The sequence below is a fragment of the Euprymna scolopes genome, chromosome 7 (assembly GCF_053919585.1).
Source record: "Euprymna scolopes isolate OS-2025 chromosome 7, ASM5391958v1, whole genome shotgun sequence".
Classification (NCBI taxonomy): Eukaryota; Metazoa; Mollusca; class Cephalopoda; order Sepiida; family Sepiolidae; genus Euprymna; species Euprymna scolopes.
Window position 1 is genome coordinate 152471954 of NC_136488.1, and position 22614 is coordinate 152494567.

Below are 22614 nucleotides of genomic sequence, written 5' to 3' on the forward strand. Positions count from 1 at the left end.
TATGCTCTTTCCAATAAATTGAATATAATATTTTAGACAAACGTTTTTTTTTTATTAAATTCACGCCTCCTATTTTGAAATGTCTATCAAAAGTAAATAATTAATTTACTCACCAGTTTTATATATCACAAATTGAAGATAAAAGATCAATAAATAATAATTTCAAATTTAAAACAAAAAAAAGTGTTTTTAGAAATTTACCTGTAAAGCCCGAAGTTTAAAACCTTTTTTTTTTAATCACGTTTTTTTTTTTTTTTTTTTTTTTTTTTTTTAAATGAAACCTTGGTACTTGTTCCTTTAATTGAAAAAAAAAAAAAAAAAAAAAAAAAATAGGGGTTGAATTACATTTTTCGAGTAGTTATAAGCTTGGAAAGACAGGGGGTGTCGAATTATTCAATATTGTTCACAAAATTTCTGACACACCTATGTCATGATCTTTTTCATTTAATTGTTTTTGTTTTTTATTTATTACGATTTCTAATTTTACTTAATTATCTTAAATGTTGTTGCGATACTTAATTTTATTCCATGATTATTACTAAAAACTATTTAAAAGAAGATATTTTAAACCAAAATTAGTTAAGTATTGTAGAGGAAAAAAACAACATCAAAATGAAGAATGACAACATAAAATATAATTTCATAAAAAATAGATTAATTCTTATTGACAACTTGTTAGGACAACCAAAAATAAAGAGGCCCCCTATTTACAAATTTATAAGAGATAAAGTAGAAATAACAAAACATGCCCAATCCAAGGGAGGTAATTTCACACAAAAAACTTCTTCTTTTAGAGTTGTCTCCCTTGCATTGTTTTTTTTTTTTTTTTTTTTTTTTTAAATTAAAATATATGTGGGTATCGATCCTCTAGGTGTATCAGAATTTTTGTAGGAATTTTTGACACCTCTAACACGAAACTGCGCATAAAATATAAAAATCTCGTCATTTCTCCGTTAAAAGTGGGTTGTTTATTTTCTTTATGGATTATACTTCCAAAATAAACTATTAAAGTTGTTTTAAAAGTAATAGAAATATTTTTTTTTAAACAGCAATGAATTTTCCGAACTCAATATTTTTCAATTGTTAAACTTTAAAAATCTATCAAATTTTTTTCTATTGATTCTATTTTTACGATATTTTCAGGGTCACTGTGAAATTTTATGTTCTTTCCAATAAACCGAATATAATATTCTAGACAAACGTTTTTTTTTTTTAATTCACGCCCCCCCCATTTTCAAGTGTCTATTAAAAAGTAAATAATTAATTTACTCACCGAAAAGTAAATAATTAATTTACTCACAAATTGAAGAGAAAAGGTCAATAAATAATATATTCAAATTTAAAACAAAAAAAACGTAGTGTTTTTTAGAATTTTACCTGTAAAGTTTGAAGTTTAAAACCTTTTTTTTTTTTAACCACGTTATTTGTTTTTTCTTTTCTTTTTTTTATGGAACCTTGGTCCTTGCTCCTTTAATTGAAAAAAAAATTAGGGCTTGAATTACAATTTTCGAGGAGTTATAAGCTTGGAAAGACAGGGGATCGAATAATTCACGCCTCCCATTTTGAAATGTCTATTAAAAAGTAAATAATTAATTTATGTACCAAAGTCTTATACATCACAAATTGAAGAGAAAAGGTCAATAAATAATATATTAAAATTTAAAACAAAAAAAGTACTGTTTTTTAGAAATTTACTTGTAAAGTCCGAAGTTTAAAACCTTTAAAAAAAAACACGTTATTTTTTATTTTGTAATGAAACCTTGGTCTTTGCTCCTTTAATTGAAAAAAAAATTAGGGCTTGAATTACATTTTTCGAGGAGTTATAAGCTTGGAAAGATGGGGTGGAATTATTCACTATTTTCACGAAATTTCTGACACACCTATCGATCCTCTGTTTTGTAAAACATTTTTTTCACTAATATTAACAATTTTGGCTTTCGGGTCAAGATCAAAGTGTAGTATCTGTTCTTCAGATGCTGCACTTAAGATAATTTGTACCAGTCAATGGAGGGGAAACCCTCTATACTGGGACAATTATTATTTTTGGTAACCAGAGTGCCCCCTTTTTGCCTACTTTTAGGGGAGCTGGTTTTTACCTCACATTAAAAACGGCCTTGTGCCTAATTTGCTCAGTGGGGGAGCAAATAAATACCATCTGTTCCGGCAGATGCTGCACTTCAATTTCTTGTTCTCTGTCAGTGGAGGAGAAATCCTTCACGGCTGAGACAATTTTTGTTCCATTTCTCCACATTAAAAAACGACCCTGGTGTCTAACTCTGTCCTGTGGGGAGACATTGTAAATAGGAGCATAGATATCCTGAAAAATTGAGTCAGAGGAAAACCCTAAAAAAATATCTTAGTGATCCCTGAAGATTGAACTTTCTTTATGATCTTAGGACCCATCCATAAACCCACATTCGAATTCTTGCAATGCAGAGCTAACCCCTCTTTCTCTTCATAGAAAAAAGGAAATATGTATTCCACACCCGAAGAAAGTCACAGGGTACAGCGACCGAAACATTGTGCTAATAATATCCAAAATGAAAATAATAGTCCGATTAATCAAAATAATACAAACAAGCCTATGACAGTTAAGTAGACTAGTAGGCAGATCTTTGTTTAGTCAGTGTGAAAGAAAGTACATGTGTGAAAGTGAGTTCAGTCAGCAGTGTATATATGCTGTTGCTGTGTGTTCAATGGTTTGTAAATGTTTCTTGATGTATGTGTTTAGCCAGGAGTCGGGTTAGGTTTGAAGGACATATTGAGTCTTAAATAAACTAGAAAAGAGAGAATGCAAGCCGTGTTTGCGTCTTTATATTACACACAGTATTGTAACATATGGAAGTGAATATTCACATGCTTCTGATTGGTTGAAATAAGTTGATGGTGGAGATTTTGAACAATCGAGAATCAATACTTTAAACAAAAAAAACAAACAAAAAAACAAAAACAAACAAACAAAAAAGCACATTTGTTAACTGAAACTCCTACTACTTCCATAATCTAAAAGGAGTTCTCTTTTCTGACTGAGAACAAAACAGATATAATACTTTAGTCCCAACTTGAAGAACTGGGAGCTGCAGTGTAAATTATTCCCTTATTTTGTCCTTTAGTCCTCATATTCTATGAGCGATGTTTCTGACAATGAGGGAAGAATTGCTGTTTTCTAGGTCAGAATCTATTCTAGCTAACATTTATCATGGGCAGGTTTTTGACCTTAAAGTAGTACTCCTTACATCAAGTGGCTTCATGCCTTGTCTGAAGCGATTTCCATTAAAAAAAAATGTACTGAACACTGGAAAAGAAAAATTGCCTTATTTAGTTAGTAAATTTATTTGAATAAAAATGCAATACTTGACTAATAGCAGAAACACGGGTAGTAATATAATAAATTATTTGTTTGTTTGTTTGTTTGTTTGTAAGTGAGTTGCACTTCCAGATAGAGCTCACAGAGATTGTGCCTCAGGACTGTCTGATTTACATGAAATCCTCGTTGTTAGTTGCAGCTAGGGTTTATTTTACTATACTCATAGATTCGAAAAAGTTGTAAGAAAAACAAATATATAACAAATAAGTGTTATCAAAGGCAAGATAAATTACTTTTTTGGATAATTTTTAGTGTTTTTATTTCATGTAAAATATTTATTCGGTTCAAAAAACGAGTTATGTTGAAGGCTGCTGGCGAACAAGGAAAGATGGCCGCAATGTCTTTGAAGACTAGATAATCACTTCAAAATAAGAAATAAAACAAAATGGTGTTAGAAACCTACCCAATGTTAACTTGCAGCATTGCAGGTGTTTACCCTTGACACCAAAATCAATAAGGATCAGCGGTTGTATACAAAATCAGTGAATGTTTGATCTAGAATATGCAAAGCAATAGTACAGAACCAACGTTGTCACTTTCAGTTCATTGATTTGTGTTCCTGCACCTAAAGGCTGTAAATGACAAAGTTCTCTCTGATTCTCTCTCTTCTGATCTTGAGCGCGTGGTACAGTGGGGGAAGAGGTGGCTGGTTACCTTTAATGCATCTAAAACCAAACTCCTATCTTTACATCATCAATGCTCTGATCCCCATCTGGCATCAATTGAAATGGATGGCTCTTGGCTAGGGGAGGCCCCATGTTTTAACAAGCTTCTGGGCTTGACCTTTACTCCTGATCTGAAATGGAACACATACATCAAGTCTGTTGCCAAGGTCGCTGGAAAGATTGTGGGATCCTTCTACCGCTCCAGAAGATATCTCACTTCTGATGCAATTCTCTATCTATATAAAAGCCAAGTAAGTCCAAGGATGGAGTACTGCTGTCACATCTGGGCAGGAGCTGCTAAAAACAGCTTATCCTGCCTTGACAGAATTTAAAATAGACTTCGTGGCTTAGTGGGAGATGCCCTTTTCTCTTTCCTGCAACCTCTCTCCCACAGAAGAGACGTTGCGAGCCTATCTTTGTTTTATCATTATGACCATGGCAGGTGCTCGTCTGAGTTCCAATCTCTGGTCCCACCTCACCAATCTTTCACGATAAACACCCGTCTAGCTGAAACCACTGTCAAAAATTTCCCCCACTCTTTATCTGTGCCTAAATTAAAACATAGATTCCATGAACAAAGCTTCTTTCTTAGAAGTGCATGCCTGTGGAACTCTCTACCGCTTGCCTGTTTCCCTTCTGACTTTAACATGGATGTCTTCAAGTCCAACTTAAACAAATTCCTGATGAACCGCCCTCCCTAAGTAATGACACTTTATCAAATCTCCAATACTAATGAATACTGTAACATTATCCAATTGATTACTGTACACAAAATAACCCTTATCCCCGAGTGGCTTTTGGGCCTTGGTAAATGGTGACCTCCATGAAAACACAGCTCCTGATCAGTATATTAGAAACTATTGTCTTTTATTGTGTAAGGATGAAAGCAACATTTTAATCTCACTTTTAGAATGGGAAAATGGCACAACTTCATAAGTATCGAGAAGAGAAGAAATAATGAACGCAGCTAAATTATTTATGCAGGGTGAGTCATGAGAAACATATGTTTTTAGAATGCTCCTTGCTCCTCCTTGTAAATGTTTTTATGTACATTATAAAATTTTTGTTGAAATATTCGCAGAGTTTTAGTTTCCTTAAAAACATCCGTTTCCCGTGACTCACCATGTATATGACCATTAATTTCCACACATCCACGCAGATTTCTGAATTATGAGTATGGATGTGTGTTCATCTAAGCATACTTGACATAAATGTGGCATAATTTTTTTTTTTTTTTTTTTACTCATGTTCACCCGAAACAAGACATATTGCCACTTTGAATGTAAGGGACCATGTTTACAGGAGACAATATAAGGAGATGAGCGAGATGTCGGTTTATATTACACTAGCAGTTCGGCCAAGCTTTGCTTGTGCCCTATGTACTGTTCATAACTTTATGTGCATATGTATGTACAGTGATGATCATATTTATTGGCACGGTAAAATAAAAGTTAAATTTTGTCTAATAAATTCTAAAAAAGGGATTAAATTAAAGAAAATAACAAAGTATATTATGTATTTTTAACTGGCCTTTCCGATGCAGCAATCGGATTTTAGAAAAAATAAATAACAAAGGAACAACAAACATAATTGCAAAAAACCCTTGTTCAAAATTATTGGCACGGCTTTGTTTTTCTTTTAGTATCAGTATAATATCAATCAATTTCCGGTTTACGTGCTTTCTGAACTTTTTTATAGCCATATTATGCTTGTTTAACGCTAATTCAGTGAATAATTTTTTTCAGATAATTTTTAGATAGCGATTTATTTAAACTATTATAAGTAACTAAATTATAATTTTCAATCGCCATGGTTAAAACTAAGGAACACAGCGAAGACGTCAGGAAGCTTGTTGTAGCATGCCATACCAATGGGGAGGGCTATGATAAGATTTCAAAGAAGCTAAACCTTCCCAAATCCACTGTTAGAGCCATAATAAACAAGTTCAAATCGCAAGGCCACGTTATGAGTTTAGAGGGTAGAGGGAGAAAAAGGATTCTTTCCCCAAGAGATGAACGGAAAATTGTTCGACAAGTAAAACAAAACCCAAGGATCTCTGTTGGGGAGATTGTTGATGAACAGAGCACCTCTGGAGTGAATGTATCTCGACATACAGTTGGTAGAGTTTTGAAGAGAGCTGGTTTAAAAGCATGTCGTCCGAGAAAGACTCCCTTATTGAAGCCTATGCACCTGAAAGCAAGGCTAGCCTTTGCAAAACGTCATATTGATAAAGATGTTGCATTCTGGAAACGTGTTCTATGGACTGACGAAACGAAAATAGAGTTATTTGGCCATAATAAAGTGTCTTATATTTACAGAAAATCTGGCGAAGCTTTCCTGCTTAAGAACACCATACCCACAGTGAAGCACGGTGGAGGCAGTTTGATGTTTTGGGGATCCTTTGCTGCCTCTGGACCAGGGCGACTTGTTAAGGTCACAGGTAGCATAAAAAAGGAAGATTATGTTAAAATATTGGATGAAAACCTGAAAGACTCTGCTAAAGAGCTCTCACTTGGTCGTCGTTGGTGGTTCATGCAAGATAATGACCCAAAGCATTCGGCTAAACTGACTAAGAAATGGCTTGAGGACAATCATATTAATGTTTTGGAGTGGCCATCACAAAGCCCAGACCTTAATCCAATTGAAAATTTATGGAGAACATTAAAATTGAGGGTAATGCAAAGGAAGCCTAAGAATCTTATTCAATTGGAGGATTATTGTCAGGAAGAGTGGGCTAAAATTACTACTGAAGAGTGCAACAACTTGGTTGTAAACTATGAAAAGCGACTGAGGAAGGTAATCAAGGCCAAAGGCTATACAATTGATTATTAAATAAATCGTGCCAATAATTTTGAACAAGGGTTTTTTGCAATTATGTTTGTTGTTCCTTTGTTATTTATTTTTTTCTAAAATCCGATTGCTGCATCGGAAAGGCCAGTTAAAAATACATAATATACTTTGTTATTTTCTTTAATTTAATCCCTTTTTTAGAATTTATTAGACAAAATTTAACTTTTATTTTACCGTGCCAATAAATATGATCATCACTGTATATATATATATATATATATATATATATATATATATATATATATATATATATATATATATATTAAAATGTTTGACTCATGTTCAGGTAACCTACATCTAAAATTTCAAGTATTTAGACCCAAAATTGGTGGAGAAATTTGGTAGAGTCTACAAAGGTCAGCTCTGTAAACTTTGACCTCTTGGCAGCCAAATTTTTGCCCCAAAACTGATTAAAAAGCTTGCTGCATGTCTGAATACCCTTTAAGTAAAATTTCACATGTTTAAGCCCAAAATTGGCTGAATAGTTTGATAGAGACCGCAAAAGTGACATCTTTTAAACTTTGACCCTTTGGCAGACAAATTTTCGACCAAATACCGATTAAAAAGCTTGCCCTATGTCTGAACACACTTTATGTAAAATTTCAAATGTTTAGAGCAAAAATTGGTTGACTAATTTGGTAGAGACCACAGAGGTCAATTTTTTTAAAACTTTCACTCCCAATTTTGACCCCTTAACATTTATTGTTTTGGGCTCAAATGAAATTAAACAGTTTGATTCATGTCCAAGTAACCTACATCTATAATTTCAAGTGTTTAGACCCAAAATTGGCGGAGAAGTTTGGTAGAGTTTTCAAAGGTCAAGTCATTGGACCATGACCTGTTGACAGATTTCTGGCCAAAAACCGCTTAAAATTTTTTTTTCCCAAATCTCAATATCCTTTATGTTAAATCTCAAGTCTGTAGACTGAAAATTGACAAAGTAGGTTGGTAGGGAAATGCACACACACACACACACACACACACACACACACACACACACACACACACACACACACACACACACACACACACACACACACACACACACTTTTATAAATATATAGATTTAAACTTTTGCATGTCAGTACAGTCAAGGAAGCAGGAAGGGAATTCCAAAGTCTAGCAGTCCGAGGAAAGAAGTTATTAGAGTAGATGTTCCTCTAGCATCTAGGGACCTCTACTGTGAAGGGGTGCGATTTTGATGTTAAATGGGTTTGCCAGGCGTATGTATGTTGAGAGGGTATAAGTGCAATGAGTTTATCAGAGCACATCCCATTAAAAATACTTGTAAAACAGGCACACAGACGCAACATTATGGCAATGGGAAAGGGGTTGAAGCTTAGTTTACAGTGCAGGACCTGTTAGATTAGAAACTCTTCTTTAGGCCCTGTCCAAGGAGGTAAAACTAGTGGCGGATGCACCAGCCTAGAATTGGCAACAATACTCTATGCATGGGTAAATAGTTGCCTAGTAAAGATACGAAATACTGTCAGGTGTGAGTAATTTTCTAGCACAGTAGAGAGAATCCACCTTCTTTGCAGCAGCCTTTGCAATGCCCTCTGTGTATTTGTTCCAGTTTATATTGCCCTGGATGTTTCTATTTTTATTACATTTTCACCCCAAACAAAGCATATTGCCACTTTGATGTAGGGGGCTACTATCAGGGACATAAGCTACAGGGGTACTATGTAGGGAGTTGGGCAGCAAGATGTCGGTTCACATTACACTTGAACTTCTGCATGTCAGTACAGTTGGGGAAGCAGGAACCTGGAAGGGAATTTCAAAGTCTAGCGGTTCTGGGGAAGAAACTACTGGAGTAGAAAGCTCTCTTACATCTAGGGATCTCTACTGTAAAAGGGTGGGATTTAGCTGCTTGTCGGATCTGTCGGAGGTATTTACGTCGAGGGGGTACAAGTGCTTGCAGTTCGTTAGAGCATTCACCGTTAAAGTACTTGTAGAACAGGCAGAGGGATACAACAATACGTCAATGGGACAGAGGCTGAAGCTTAGTTCAGGGCCTGTCAGGCTGGCGACTCTCTTTTGAACCTTGTCCAGGAACAAGAGACTAGTAGCAGATGCATCAGCCCAAATATGACAACAATACTCCATACATGGGCGAATGGTGGCCTTATAGAGGTACAGGATACTTTTGGGCGTTAGTAGCTTTCTAGCATGGTAGAGAGAACCTATCTTCTTCGCAGCAGTCCTGGCAATGCTCTCAATGTAATTGTTCCAACTCGTGTTTCCTGTGAACGTTAGGCCGAGGAGTTTAAAAGATGTACTTTCAGATAAAGAGTCTTTGGCCATTGCTATTAGTGGTAGAGAAGGTTTCTTGTAATTATTGAAGGAAACAAGTTTAGTGTTGGCAGCATTGAATGTGACCATCCATTTTTGTCCCTAAAATGTTAAGCTGGGGAGCTTGAAGAAAGAGCTCTCAGGTGTTATTAGTCATGGCTATGGGTGGTTGAGAAGGCTTCTTGTAATTGTTAAAGGAAAGAAGTTTAGTCTTAATAGCATTAAATGTTATTATCCTTTAATGGCCCCATTTCACTATGAACTGAAGGTTGTTTTCTAAAGATTCCGATATGTATACATCTGTTTTTCCCTCATGCCTATTATAGAGCATTGTATCATCAACAAATATACCCATCTCAAACATAATCATGTTGAAAAACCGGTTTTTATTAGATCACCATGAGTTAAGCAAAGTTGAGCTTAGTCAGTGCCAGAAGGGTGATCATTTGGGAATACCAGGTGCTGTATGTAGTAGGACGTTGACACTTCCCTGCAACAACTGCAAAAACTTAACGTCATCATCTTCCCTGATGAGGATATACATGCGACTGGGAACCGTTTGTGAATTTAATATTCCCATGAAACTTCCTCCTTTGAAGGAAGCCAGTTCAACCTGCATAGGATTAGTACCTATTCAATACGGTACATGATAGAGAGGGATCATAGACTGTTCTCAATTCGTCATTCATGAGGGAGTAGAAGTGTTAATCTTTGTTATTTTTACTTATTATCGCCTGTAGTGAGGTTTGAACTTTCAACCTCCAAGATTGTCGCTTGGAATTAATTAATTTTTGCATTAAATACTAACCACTATAATTCCCTAACTGTGCATTGACTGGGTACTATTAGTTTGCTGTATCTTTATTATAACAAAAGTCCATACAAAATTTCAGTCAGATTGGCGCAGTAGTTTCCAAGAAAAAGTGGAACAGACAGTGACTAAAATAAATATAATATAGATGTAATTGCACAAAATTTGACATAAACTTTAAAATACTGAATACAATTAAAGAATATCTATTATTTTGATTACTATTCTCATCTCCACAATATTTCGGTTGATGCAAGCAAGGTTAAGTCTAATTCGTACCAGATGGGTGATCATTTGGGAATACCAGGCGCTGTATGTAGGAGATCGCCAACTCCAACAGCTCCTACATCCCTACTTGGCTTCCGGCTGTCTCAACCCTGTCTTGCCGTTGGATGAGACTGTTTGCGACAAGAAAGCAAAGCTGGCTCTACACAAACCATCTTCACTTTAAACAAACTTCTAGCGTAAGTCATCCATCATGGTCTTCGTCGTTCCGACGGACACAAACTACATTTGACATAAACTATTTATGGGCTTTTTGATCAAGGAAAAAGAAACTTTCATTTTTTTGAACAGAGGATTAAAATAGACTTGACCAAAAGGAAAAAAAAATAAAGAAATTAAATCTATATATATAAAAGCGAAAATGTATGTATGTGTGTATGTTTATGTGTCTGCTAAAATATTTCGACAGATACGACAAAAATTCACAAACTCGGTATCATATTGAAGCTCCATCCTTCGCACGAAAAATATCGAAAAATTGGCTAAAACCGTTAATTTTTTCACCCCGAAATCGACATTTTTTGACGGGGGGGGGGGGGGGGGTCAACATTCTTACCGACACCCAAAAACACCCGGGTACCCATCGATTTTTTAAATTTTAATATCGAAACAGGCTTATTTAAGCCATTTTTCACGTGTTCGTTTTTCTGTTTCCATTGTTCGTTTGCCTTACGTTAGTTTTTTTTTGTGTTTTTTTTATGTTTTGATTACCTCCCCCCCCGCTTAAGTTTTAACGTTGTTTTCTTTTTTTACTTCGCTTATAACAAACAAACCTGATCATTGACGTCGTCGTCGTAATGCTCGACGACTTCTGTGCGTGCACCTATCAATTTGGTTCTTACTTAAATAAATTCAAACATCTTTCAGTAACTCATTCTGGCTGGCCGATTTTATTTTCAAACTTCGCCTCAGGGCTTCGGGTTCAGGTTCGATTACCAACTTTTACCCCCCCCCCCGGTTTCTTTTTTATTTAACACCACACACACCTCCAAACACCCGGGCAACGCCGGGTACCCCCGCTAGTATAATATAAAATATAATGGTCATCTATTATGACAATATTTTGATTAATTCTTTAAATTCCTTAACTTAATTTTGTTTGCACAAACCATTAAAAATTTTTCACTCTCACGGCCAGCTAGTAAGAATAGTTACTGAGGTTAATTTCTGGAGACAAAGTATATTTTTAGTATTCGATATTAAACTCTAAAAGACATCAAAAATAATTGTCAGAATTTATTTTCCCTAAAATTTGAATTTACAATTTAGAATTTAAATTAATTTTTACTAAAATTAAAAATATTCAGCTTTTCTTTGTTATTGTAGCGAAATTCGAAAATTGAAATATTGAATTTCAAGTGAAACAAATGGTATCATATAGGTACCGCCAAAACTGGGGGGGGGGCAGGTAAGTACTTTTTGACGGACCGTCTTTTTAAAAATCTACCAAAAATCAGGTAATTATCCAATCAATACAAAATTTTCAGCGATTATTAAGAGAAGAATGAACTTTATAACAGTTTACTTATTTTTCATAAACGATATTTGTATATGTATATATTTTTTTGCTTACACCCCCCCCCTTGTTTTGAGGGGGTTCCAAATATGCTTAAAATAATCATCTGAAACTGAACAAAACATATTGTGTTGTTGTAAGGGACAGGATTATAGATTAAAAAAAAAAAAAATTGTTTGCATACCTTATTTTGACGTCTGAATATCAGAACTTCGATTTTGTTTAATTATCCCGGCTTTTGAGTTTTGAAGTGTGAAAGTCGGTGAACATGTTAAGTAAAATAATTAATTTAAGTTAAGCAAAACAAAAAAAAATTTTTTTTAATATTTATACGAAAAAAGCCATTTTAAAATCTTTGATAAATAAATTAACAATTTTTTTTAGCGAGCCGAATAATGCATGACCATTATTAAACAGGGCATGCTTTGAAGAATCGATACAAAAAAAATTCGATAAATATTGTGCCCTTTGTGTTAAAAATAGCATCATTTTTTCGATTCCTTTTGAAAATGTTTGCCGCCTTTCGACTACGGTGGACCAAACGTGCTGAAATAATTTTTTTTTTATTCTGCTTTAAATTGCCCCCCACCCATTTTCGGGAGCCTGCCGCCTCCCACACACATACACATTAAAAACCAAACTCATACAAATGGTCACCCATCTGGTACTGGCCAGCCTCAGTGTTAATAATACATTGAAATTTTCGTCACTGAAAAATAAGTTTTTTTTGGCCTGTTTGGTCTTCCATAGTTTGCTTTTTATCAAGTACAAACGTAAACATTGTAAAAAGTAAAACGTAAACATTGTCTAGATCGACGCGAAGTAACTGGTTGCCTATATGAATAAGTAGAATTATTTGAAATCCAGGTACTTATATTATAATATTTTTGCATATTCTCATAGAAAATCACCGTAAATCTTAGTTAGACAACAAATAAATAAATAAATTAATTATTTGAAAAACCTTTTCTTTTTTTTTAAAAACTATTTATATACGGTTTTTGTGCAAGACAAAAAATGTCAATTGTTAACTTTTTGGGAAAATTTAACATTTAAAATTTAATTAAAAATAGTAGAAAAAGTTTTACATTATTCTGTTTTCTATATGATAAAATTCAGGGTTTTATCTTTCTGGAAAAAAAGTTACTCAGAAATAATGGATTTTAATAAATGTAATTTCGTTTTAAAAAACAACAGCAATTTTATTTTTCGGCCATTTTTGGCGGTGTCTAGATCTACTGAATTATCATGTCACAATAATGAATGGATCCAAAAATTATGAAAAGTGATAAGGTAGAAAATTAATTATTAATAGAAATAGTTTTCAAAGATAATTAGCAAAAATTGAGTTTTGCAAAAAAACAAAATTAAAAATTAAATAATAAAAAAAGGGAGAGTTCTAATTATAACAAAAGGAAGATAAATATTTTCTGAAAACTGAAAATCTTAAGCCAATTTAGCAAAACTTAATTTTTGCTAATTGTCATTCATTTTCATCAATAATTAATTTTCTACTTCATTGTTTTTCGTAATTTTTTGACTGAGACAATTTTTTATTTTTGTACCTTTTCTCTACGTTAAAAAACGACCCTGGTGTCTAACTCTGTCCCGTGGGGAGGCATAGTAAATAGGGACAATAACGAAAACAAACCAAATATTCTTTTTTAAGGGAGATAACTCATTTTTGTACAGTAAAATACTTTTAAATGGAATATGAATTCTCATCTAACACTTCTAATAAAACTTAACGCTGTTTGATATCCAACTGTTTATTCAGTTTTTCATTATAAACATTATGCAAAAAAGCTAATAAATGATACCATCTTTATGTCGACTTTTGCAAAAATAAAATAAAAAATCTATAAATAGCTTCTTTTGCATTTTTTAAATTCCGATCCATATTAATATTTAACAGGTTCTTCATTTTTTTGTGATAATCCGCTAATTATTTTTTTATGTAAACTAGTTAATTTGTTGTAATGCTACGGGTGCCGTTGTTGGCCCTGCAAGCTCAAAAGAATAAAAAATAAAATAAAGTGTAAAATGGAGTTGACAATCAAACAAAGATGACTGAGGCGGATGAATAAATTTAATACAAAATCTGTTTCTTTTTTAAATTGTAAATAAGTGAACAGAGCAGACAGGAAAGTTTTCTTGGTTAATTGTTTCTTCCTGCGACTGAGGTAATTAAATATTTTTTGGTAGAAAAATGAAAGTTCTGGGTTAGAAATAACCAGTTCTTTTTAGGAAGAATTAAACAACAATAAAAGTCCATTCGCTTACTTTGGCAAAGAGATAGAAAAGGGTAAAAATGTCCATCTCCAAGAGGAGAATTAATCGTCGGGTGTACGCGCGTTTAAGGTCCACGAGGACGGAGTCAAATGATGATGTTTACAGCATGCTGACTTCAGATCGACTGATTCGTTTGGGTACAAAAAGCCTTTTTTTTATACATTTCAACCGGCTCTACAGAGACCGTCAGAAAAAACAATTTTTTAATTTGTTTTCTTCGTAATCCAATTGGATGAAAGTAATATCTTTGTGACGTAAGATGCTTCCCAAGACGTCCGCGGGAAAAGGTGAAGTTTCATTTATAAGTCCACAGAATTTGTGTGGGTGTAGAAAGACGATGTGCACGCGGCTGAAGTAATCTTTATTATACAGTCACATGCATAACTGGGTTATACAGTTGGAGTTACACGCCATCATTCTGGTTGAGTAGTTTCGAGGCAATGGCGGCGAGAGTATGATAAATTAATACACAAGTGAAAACAACACATTCAGTCCTTGTCAGAGTCAATTACTGCATGTGTTGGGGGGAGGGGTATATAACATTTCCATTTCAAATTTTCCTTAATATTGTCTCTACTTTTGGAAAATTCTATTTTTTTCTGTTATTTTTATTTTTATTTTTTTTTACATGGAGGTCACCACTTATCAAGGGCCGGAAACCACTCGGGCATAAGGGTTATTGCATGTACAGTAATCAATGGGATAGTATCGTAGTAATCGTTAGTATTGGAGATTTGATAAAGTGTCTTATTTAAGGGGGAGATTCATCAGTTATTACTTTTAGAAAACACTGGTTTTATTTCTTTTTTTTTTTCAGTATTAAAAAATTGTGTGAAAGGTCATAATGCCCCAGACACGGCACTTTCTTCTAAGAAATTGTTTTGCATATCTTATTCAAGATAAGGGTTATTGTTCAGAAAAAGTTGTGAAAATCTCACGACAACAGAGACGTGACTGATCAATTCTCAACTTGCACATACACACTCATGCACACATATACACAGTCATATGCTTACATACTATGAAGAAAGGCAACACACACACATACTGTCGTCGAACACAGAATATCAAAACCTTATATACGATATGAAAAGAAACTGGAATTTTAAGAAGATCTACATCATTTCAGTAATTATAGGAACATCCAGATTCATGAAAAAGAGATCCAAACAATTGCACTTAAGGGAACAACGAGGATATTAAAAAGAGCTCTCGGTTGGTTTCAATAAAAAGCAGGGCAATGTTGGCAGCTGGTTTGACTGCCCCATACCCACCATTACAATCTTCAAAGGAAGAAAATTTAAAAAATTTTAAAAAAGAATTTGAAAAACAATTTGACGAATATACCCGGTAAACCAAGTGCAAGAAAAATACAAACAATTGCACTCAAAAGAATGGTTAGAACCTTGAAAAGATCTCTCGGTTGGAGTGACTGAAATAGTGGGTGAATGCCTGACATCCGGTAGAATACCCCATCCCCAGCAAAAGCAAAACAATAAGAAAATTAAAACACACACTAAAATATTTATAATATTTTTAACTAAACTTTAGAACTCTACATTTCAAATGAACAATTACTCATATAAAATGACTTGTAACAGTGTATAAATATTTTATGTTCTTTAAACAATGTTTTCTTCTTTTATTCAATAAATTGCTGCTTATCTCTTATTTTCCTAACATTTCATCACAATTTAATTGTTAGCGTAGAGTTTCTCATTTTCTCTGAAACTGCTGTAATCCCATAACAGTCCAGAAAAAAAGACACAACTCAGTACTTGATGTTCATATAGGAAATGACAATTCAGACATAAATCATCCTGCCACTATTATGTACAAAGGTAATCATCCAAGACAAGATCTGTGAGGGAGGAGTTATCCGCCTTAGTAATCTTCAAAAACACCATGGCCATGACTAGAGGTTGGAATGATAAAATTGTCGCCTTAAAGAAAACAACACTACAGCTTTATTTTAAAACTTTTATTGAAAAAAAAATCAATTCACTTGATTGCATAGTAGAGCTGACATCTATTCAATGTAGCCACCTTCTGCCTCAATCACTGCTCCAATATGGATCCGGAACTGAAAGCAAGCCTTTTCCACAACTGCCATCAGGAGCGAATACTTGGCAGATTGCAGTGGTCAGGAAACTTATTTTAGGCACATTTAGACAGAATTTGCCTTTAATGCTGCTGACCTAATGAATTTAATACATCTGGATTCTTTGTCCATACAAGAATATGATTGGCTGGTTAAGCCAAAAATACTGACTGGTGGAGCCACCTAGGTTGAAAGGTATGCCACAAGCCTCACACTAAGGAATACCAGTTTTGACCACAAACACTCGTTCAGTAAGGCGATTAACCAGATTATTACTTGAAACAGCAAAGCCCACTCAGCTGCTTCCAACGAATATATTCCTTTCACAGGACATATCAATTTTCAAAATGATTTACTTACCGGTTTTCGTTAGGTAACATTTGTCAAAGTTGATAATTTTCCGGAAATTCAATCTACAAGTATATCACACATTTCATGCCTTTAGATGAGTTAATTTTTCCTTCATTGCCATCTCTTCTCTCCCCACCCACCCTCCAAAACTGGGCCTAGGGATTGAACCCATAACCTCTAAATGAAATTCATGTTTAACATTTTTCTTTCATTGTGGTTTGGTTTGTTTGTTTTACAGCAAATCAACCCCCTTTGAGCTCTTTAATGTCGAAAAACAATAGATATTAAACAACACTAAATTGTATGCAGTTAGTTGAACACAAGTCATTATTTTACTTATAACTAGAGTGAAAGGGGGAGATTGTATAAGAAAAAAAAAACAAAAAAAACGTTTTGTTATTTTTTAAGGCATATCAACCCCCTTTTGGGTCATTTAATAGTAAAATACATTATCTGGAGCAACGCAACTGTATACAATTAGTTAAATACAAGTCATGGTTAGCTGATTAAGTCATATATATTAATTGATAAAGCCATTTGACTGACGCAGAAAGGTATGCCATAAGCCTGACACTAGGAATACATTCGTTCAGTAAAGTGACTGACTAGATTATTACTTGAAAATATAGCAAGGCCCAATCAACTACTTCTAACGAATATATCTCTTTCATGGGATACATCATATTTATTGGTTGTTCTTCTATGAGTATTTTTAGTTTTTGAGCGATTATCAAAACTTCTCAGATGATCGCTCATTTTGTTCTCATGTCAGCCATTTTGTTTTTGTTCTAACTTAAATGCTCAACTCTACTTGTGTTTCAAATTAGATAAACGCTTTAAAATAAGTTAAGCCACACAAAAAAAATTATTCAGGTAGGTAGAAGAGTAACTTATCTTACCTTTGGTAACATTTATTTTTTATATATTTATTTGTTTTTTGTTTTTTTTTACCACTTTTCCGTTTTGTTGTCTACACATCTAAATGTCTGAAAATCTTATTTACCATATATTTTTTTTTTTTTTTACATAGGCGTCACCACTTATCAAGGCCGATAGGCCACTCAAGGATAAGGGTTAAAGAGTGTAGAGTAGTCAAAAGGACAATATAGTAATCGATAGTAATGGGAGTTCGGTAAATTTGTTAACTTAAGTGGAACGGCTCATCAGAAACTTGTTCACGTTGGACTTGAAGACAACCATATTATAGACAGCTGGAAAGCAGGAAAACGGAAGACAATTCCACAGGCGTGCAGTTCTAAGAAAGAAGCTTTGATCATGGAATCTATGTTTAGGTTTAGGTACAGATAAAGAGTTGATTTCTTTTTGACTAGCTGCATTTGTGAACTATGTCTTTCCTCAAATTTTTAAGTGTCGACATTCATCCGCTATTTTTACATTAATACAGAATCTTGCTCTGGTTTTGATAGTTACTCGTCTAGCTACAACAACTTCCAACAATTTTTCTCACTCTCTATCTGTGCATAAAACTAAACGAAAATTCAATGAGCAAAGTTTCTTTTCTAGAACTGTTCGTCTATGGTAAACAGTACAGTGGGACTACTTCTCAGCTGAGTATAACATGGTCATTTTTAAATCTAATGTAAATAAGTTCCTGTTGAGCTGCTAATATCTAACAATGCTAGGAATACCAACTTCGACCACGAATAGGCGTTCAGTAAGGTGGCTCATCAGATTATTACTCTAAACTGGAGCAAGGCTCACTCAGCTACTTCAAACGAATATATACCTTTCGTAAGACATATAACACGTGAAATGAGATAATTGACAAAAGAAATAAAAAACACAAAGAAATAGTTGAAATGAACAAGCAACTTAATGCTAAAATGAACAAAGATATGATACGATGAACATAATAATGAAAAATGTTTCTTTTTACCAAATCTCGACATTGTAAGCGTGAAGCATGTTTATGTTTGTTAGCAATTCAGAATTCAATTATCTTTTTTATATAATTTTTTTCTCCTAGCGGTCCATCACATTTTTTGAATGACACGCCTGAAGAAGGTCAGAGGTTATATTAACCGAAACGTTGTGAAAATAACACTCAAGACGAGAATAATAGTCTGAATAATCCAAATAATAATCAATCCTCAACTCAAAATTTCAAAAACATAATTTTTTTTTTTTTTTTTTTTTTTTACAAAGGCATCACCACATTATCAAGGCCCAGAGGCCACTCAAGGATAAGGGTAAGGGTACAATCATTATAACGTTTGTATGCACAAAATAAACATAGAAATAATGGCAAATAACATGGTGCTTATTTAGAATTACACGTAATAAAAAACAAAAAATATAGAAAAATCTTTATGATGTACATACTCGTTATAGAACAAAGATGTCATGTTCCAAAAGTCATGTAAATTGATCAAGTATTTTTTTTAAATTAAAAAATCAAATTTTATGCTATTTAGCAATTAAAAAGTTTTAATTATTTTGAATACAATTAAAATCTCTGTAGTCGAATAGAATTGTCGCCCTTGAGTTTTTTGCAAAATTGAAAACAATATGACCATTCCCGGCAACCTCTGTGCTTTCTCATAAAATTTGATTTTCTTAATAATAATAATAAAAAAAAATACTTGATCAATTTCCGTGATTTTTGGAATATGACATCTTCGCTCCATATATTTTTTCTTTTTTTGTTTTTTAACTAAGTGTTATTCTAACTAAGCACCTTTTGGTGCTCATATATAAAAGTTAGGGAGATGAATCTTCTCACGTTTTCGGTAATTATGAACTTCTCCAAATTACACATTTTAATCTTTTACCACAATAATTATGACATTACATTTATGCACTATTTTGGGTGCATTTTTATTTTAATGCATCGAGTGAAGTTAGAAGCTTACATATCATGTTTCTGTTAATAAATAAAATGTTTCCATTGGAGAGAACTTGAATGCCTACTGGAGAGAACAAGTGCCTACTAGACACTGTCCTCGAGTGTCTAAGGTCTCTCTGTACGAAGTTTGTCAGGACAACCTGACATGAGGATGCCTTTTCCCTACAAGTAAACCCTGACTAAAATATTCAAAATTACATAGTATTCACAGCCCAAATAAGATCTCTTCAGTATGGCTAGGCAACACCGGCTTTTATGTGGAATCGTGCATCTTCTTTGAGTGATGTTACCTCAAACAACAGCAAAAAGCTGGATACTCCACCAGATAAGAGAGATTTTTGTCCTGGAATCCAGTAAGATCAAAAGACCACAAGAAAGATATACTATAAAATATTTAAATGACCAATTGAAGAGAGGTTATGTTCCAAATTTATTTACTAACTCAGTGTTTGAGAGGTAAAGGGGAACTTTACTGGAATATTCGAATATCTATGTATCTCATATAGAGATCAAGTGTTAGTTCCCTCAGGAGGGAGGGGGGCTTAATTTCTGAGAACTTTGAAGTAAAATGAAACAAAAAAGAGTAATTTGATTGATTTGGTTTTTTTGTTTTATGGCATATCATCAACCCTTTTGGGGTTATTTAATACCAAATTTTGGTAAAAGTTTTTATGCTTCAAGTTCTTTATTTCTTTAAATATTTATTCATGGGGTTTAGTTCGATAGTTTTGTTTTACCAATACTTCCGAGTTCATATTTAATACCAATCTGGTCATTTTGGAAAAACTTTTATGTTTCAAGTTCTTTATTTCTTTACACATTTTTTTATCATGGTGTTTAGTTTGGTAGTTTTGTTTTATCAATATATGAATCCTTTAGAGTTCATATTTAGCGCCACTCTTGTGATTTTGGTTACCCTTTTTATGCTTCAAGTTCTTTATATCTTCAAATATTTATTCATGGTGCTTGGTTTGGTAGTTTTGTTTTATAACATATCAACTCTTTTGAGTTCATATTTAATGCCAATCTGGTAATTTGTAAACCTTTTAAGCTTTAAGTTCTTTATATCTTCAAATATTTATTCATGGTGTTTAGTTTGATAGTTGTGTTTTACCACATATCAACCTGTTCATATTTAATACTAATCTCATCATTTTGGTAAAAAGTTGTCATGCTTCAAGTTCTTTATATCTTCAAATATTTAATGATTAAATATATTTCTCATTCTGTGGAATTTTCCACGGGTCTTCCTAGTTAAAGAATATCATAAAACCATGAAACTGCAGAAAAGTGTTCTGATGAACCAAATTCATGATTTGTTATTGTTATAAAACTCTGTCTGCAAATATATTGAGTCGTTTTTACATTCAAAGCATGCAGTCTTGGTTTAGTTAAGTTTCGAAATTCTTGTTTTGGCAATTTTTAAGTCGGCAAAATATATATTATATATTGAGCTGGATGTAAGCTTTGTTGCTTTAATGTAAGAATTTATATTGAATTAGTGTTACAGATTGTCTACGCTCTTTGAATTCCAGGTCTTTACTCGAAGTTCTCGAGATAATGTAGAGAGAGAAGACGAATATAGAAGATACCACCATTAAAAATCCAGCCACGTAAAATGAGCAGTTATAATTTCCTGTAAGGTCGCGTAACAAACCTGAGGAGGGAGAAAAAGAAGAAAAAAGTGGAACATTAATTTATATGAAGTGACAATATATTGCCTAAAAAAAGTTTTCTTGTTTAAGGAAAGGAAGAAGGTCTGGAGAAAAGCAACTCAACACAAAAACATATATCAATAATTAAAATATTTTTCAGTTAATTTAACGATGTAGCAAGATTAGACACGGATCTGCAAAACAAGAAATAATGGAAAAACGGTGTTTCTCCACATAATGCTAGAATGAGAATAAAATTAGAGTAGTGGAAAATTTTATTAGAAGTTAACAGACTAAAGTTATGACAACGTTGCAGGATATGACGTGATGGAGGGGAAGTATGTGACAGAGAAGTGAGATTGATTCTACCTTTTTGGGTGTATAACATCAAAGTGTCCAAACTGTTTAAATTCAAATCCAACAGCATCTATATTTAGCTTGTCCCTTCCTTAGTACATCCATTATGTTACATTTTAAAAACAGGTCAAATAAAATTTTGGAAGGCCAAACTGCCTCAAAAAAGGCCAAATTCGTCATGAGAGTGAATTGTGGAATTGCTTCTCATTTTAATATATATACTTATTTAAACTGATGAAAAAAGTGAACTGAACCCCAAAAGAAAATAATGGCATTATTCTGACTTATCATTAAATAATATCTGATCGTTTACTATGCGTGCCTGCTGAATTAGCATTTCTAGATACTTAATTTACCTCAATTCCTGCGTTAATTGCTGGTAGGCAGGAGGTAAAATACTAGCCTACGGAGTCAAAGTGAGCTTTGTGACTGGGTTCGAATCATCAAAATACTGTGAGCAAATATAGAAACCAGCTAATTATCGAAAGTGTTCAAATTATTGGCCATTGTGGTCCATGAACAGCTGACAACACTCACTTATTGAATCGAAAACGTTCCTAATCAGTTCAATTGGTATGTTGACGCATCTTCTTTCAATGGTTGCTTTCAACTCATTCATTGTAGCTCGTTTTGTGGTGTGAATCCTGTGTTTAACATGTCAAAAACCTGCCCACTCCTAAAAAAGAGAAAAATCCATTGGGGGGAGCGGCGGGAGTTAAATCTGGTGAGCATGGACAGTACTCGATACTTCCTCTTCATCCTATCTGTTTTGCAGATGACTATCAAGACGTGCTCTTACATGATGGTGATAGTGGGGAAGTGCTCAATCTTGCTGGAAGTGCCATTCTTTATTCCTAAACATCTCTTGGGAACGTGGTATAGCATATTCATATAGCAAGCTGAGATAATTTAAAGAGTGTATACATTTTATTGGGACACCTTCTATACATATATATATATATATATATATATATATATATATATATATATATATATATATATATATATATATATATATATATATATATCCATTATTACATCTGTTAAAAGAAAGAAGAAAAAATTCAGAGATATAAATATCCACAGAGCAATTTTTAAAATGTCAACAGAATAGAAGTTGTTGTAGTCATGGATCGAAGAACAGTAGTTTTGAAGTTAGAGTAAACATATGATCAGACTGGTGGAATATTCCATTAGAAGTTA

At 33.5% G+C, this 22614-nt stretch overlaps 1 protein-coding gene across 1 annotated transcript in view; it reads right to left on the reverse strand.

Moving 5' to 3' along the window:
* Positions 1-13860: 13860 nt before the first annotated feature.
* The window catches only part of LOC145280068 (monocarboxylate transporter 9-like), a 204220-nt gene continuing 195466 nt past the window's right edge, over positions 13861-22614 (reverse strand). Inside the window, exon 5 of the mRNA XM_080131757.1 lies at positions 13861-21056. Coding sequence (XP_079987883.1) covers positions 20875-21056 — 182 coding nt within the window. The 3' untranslated portion in view covers positions 13861-20874. The remainder of the gene's footprint in view (positions 21057-22614) is intronic.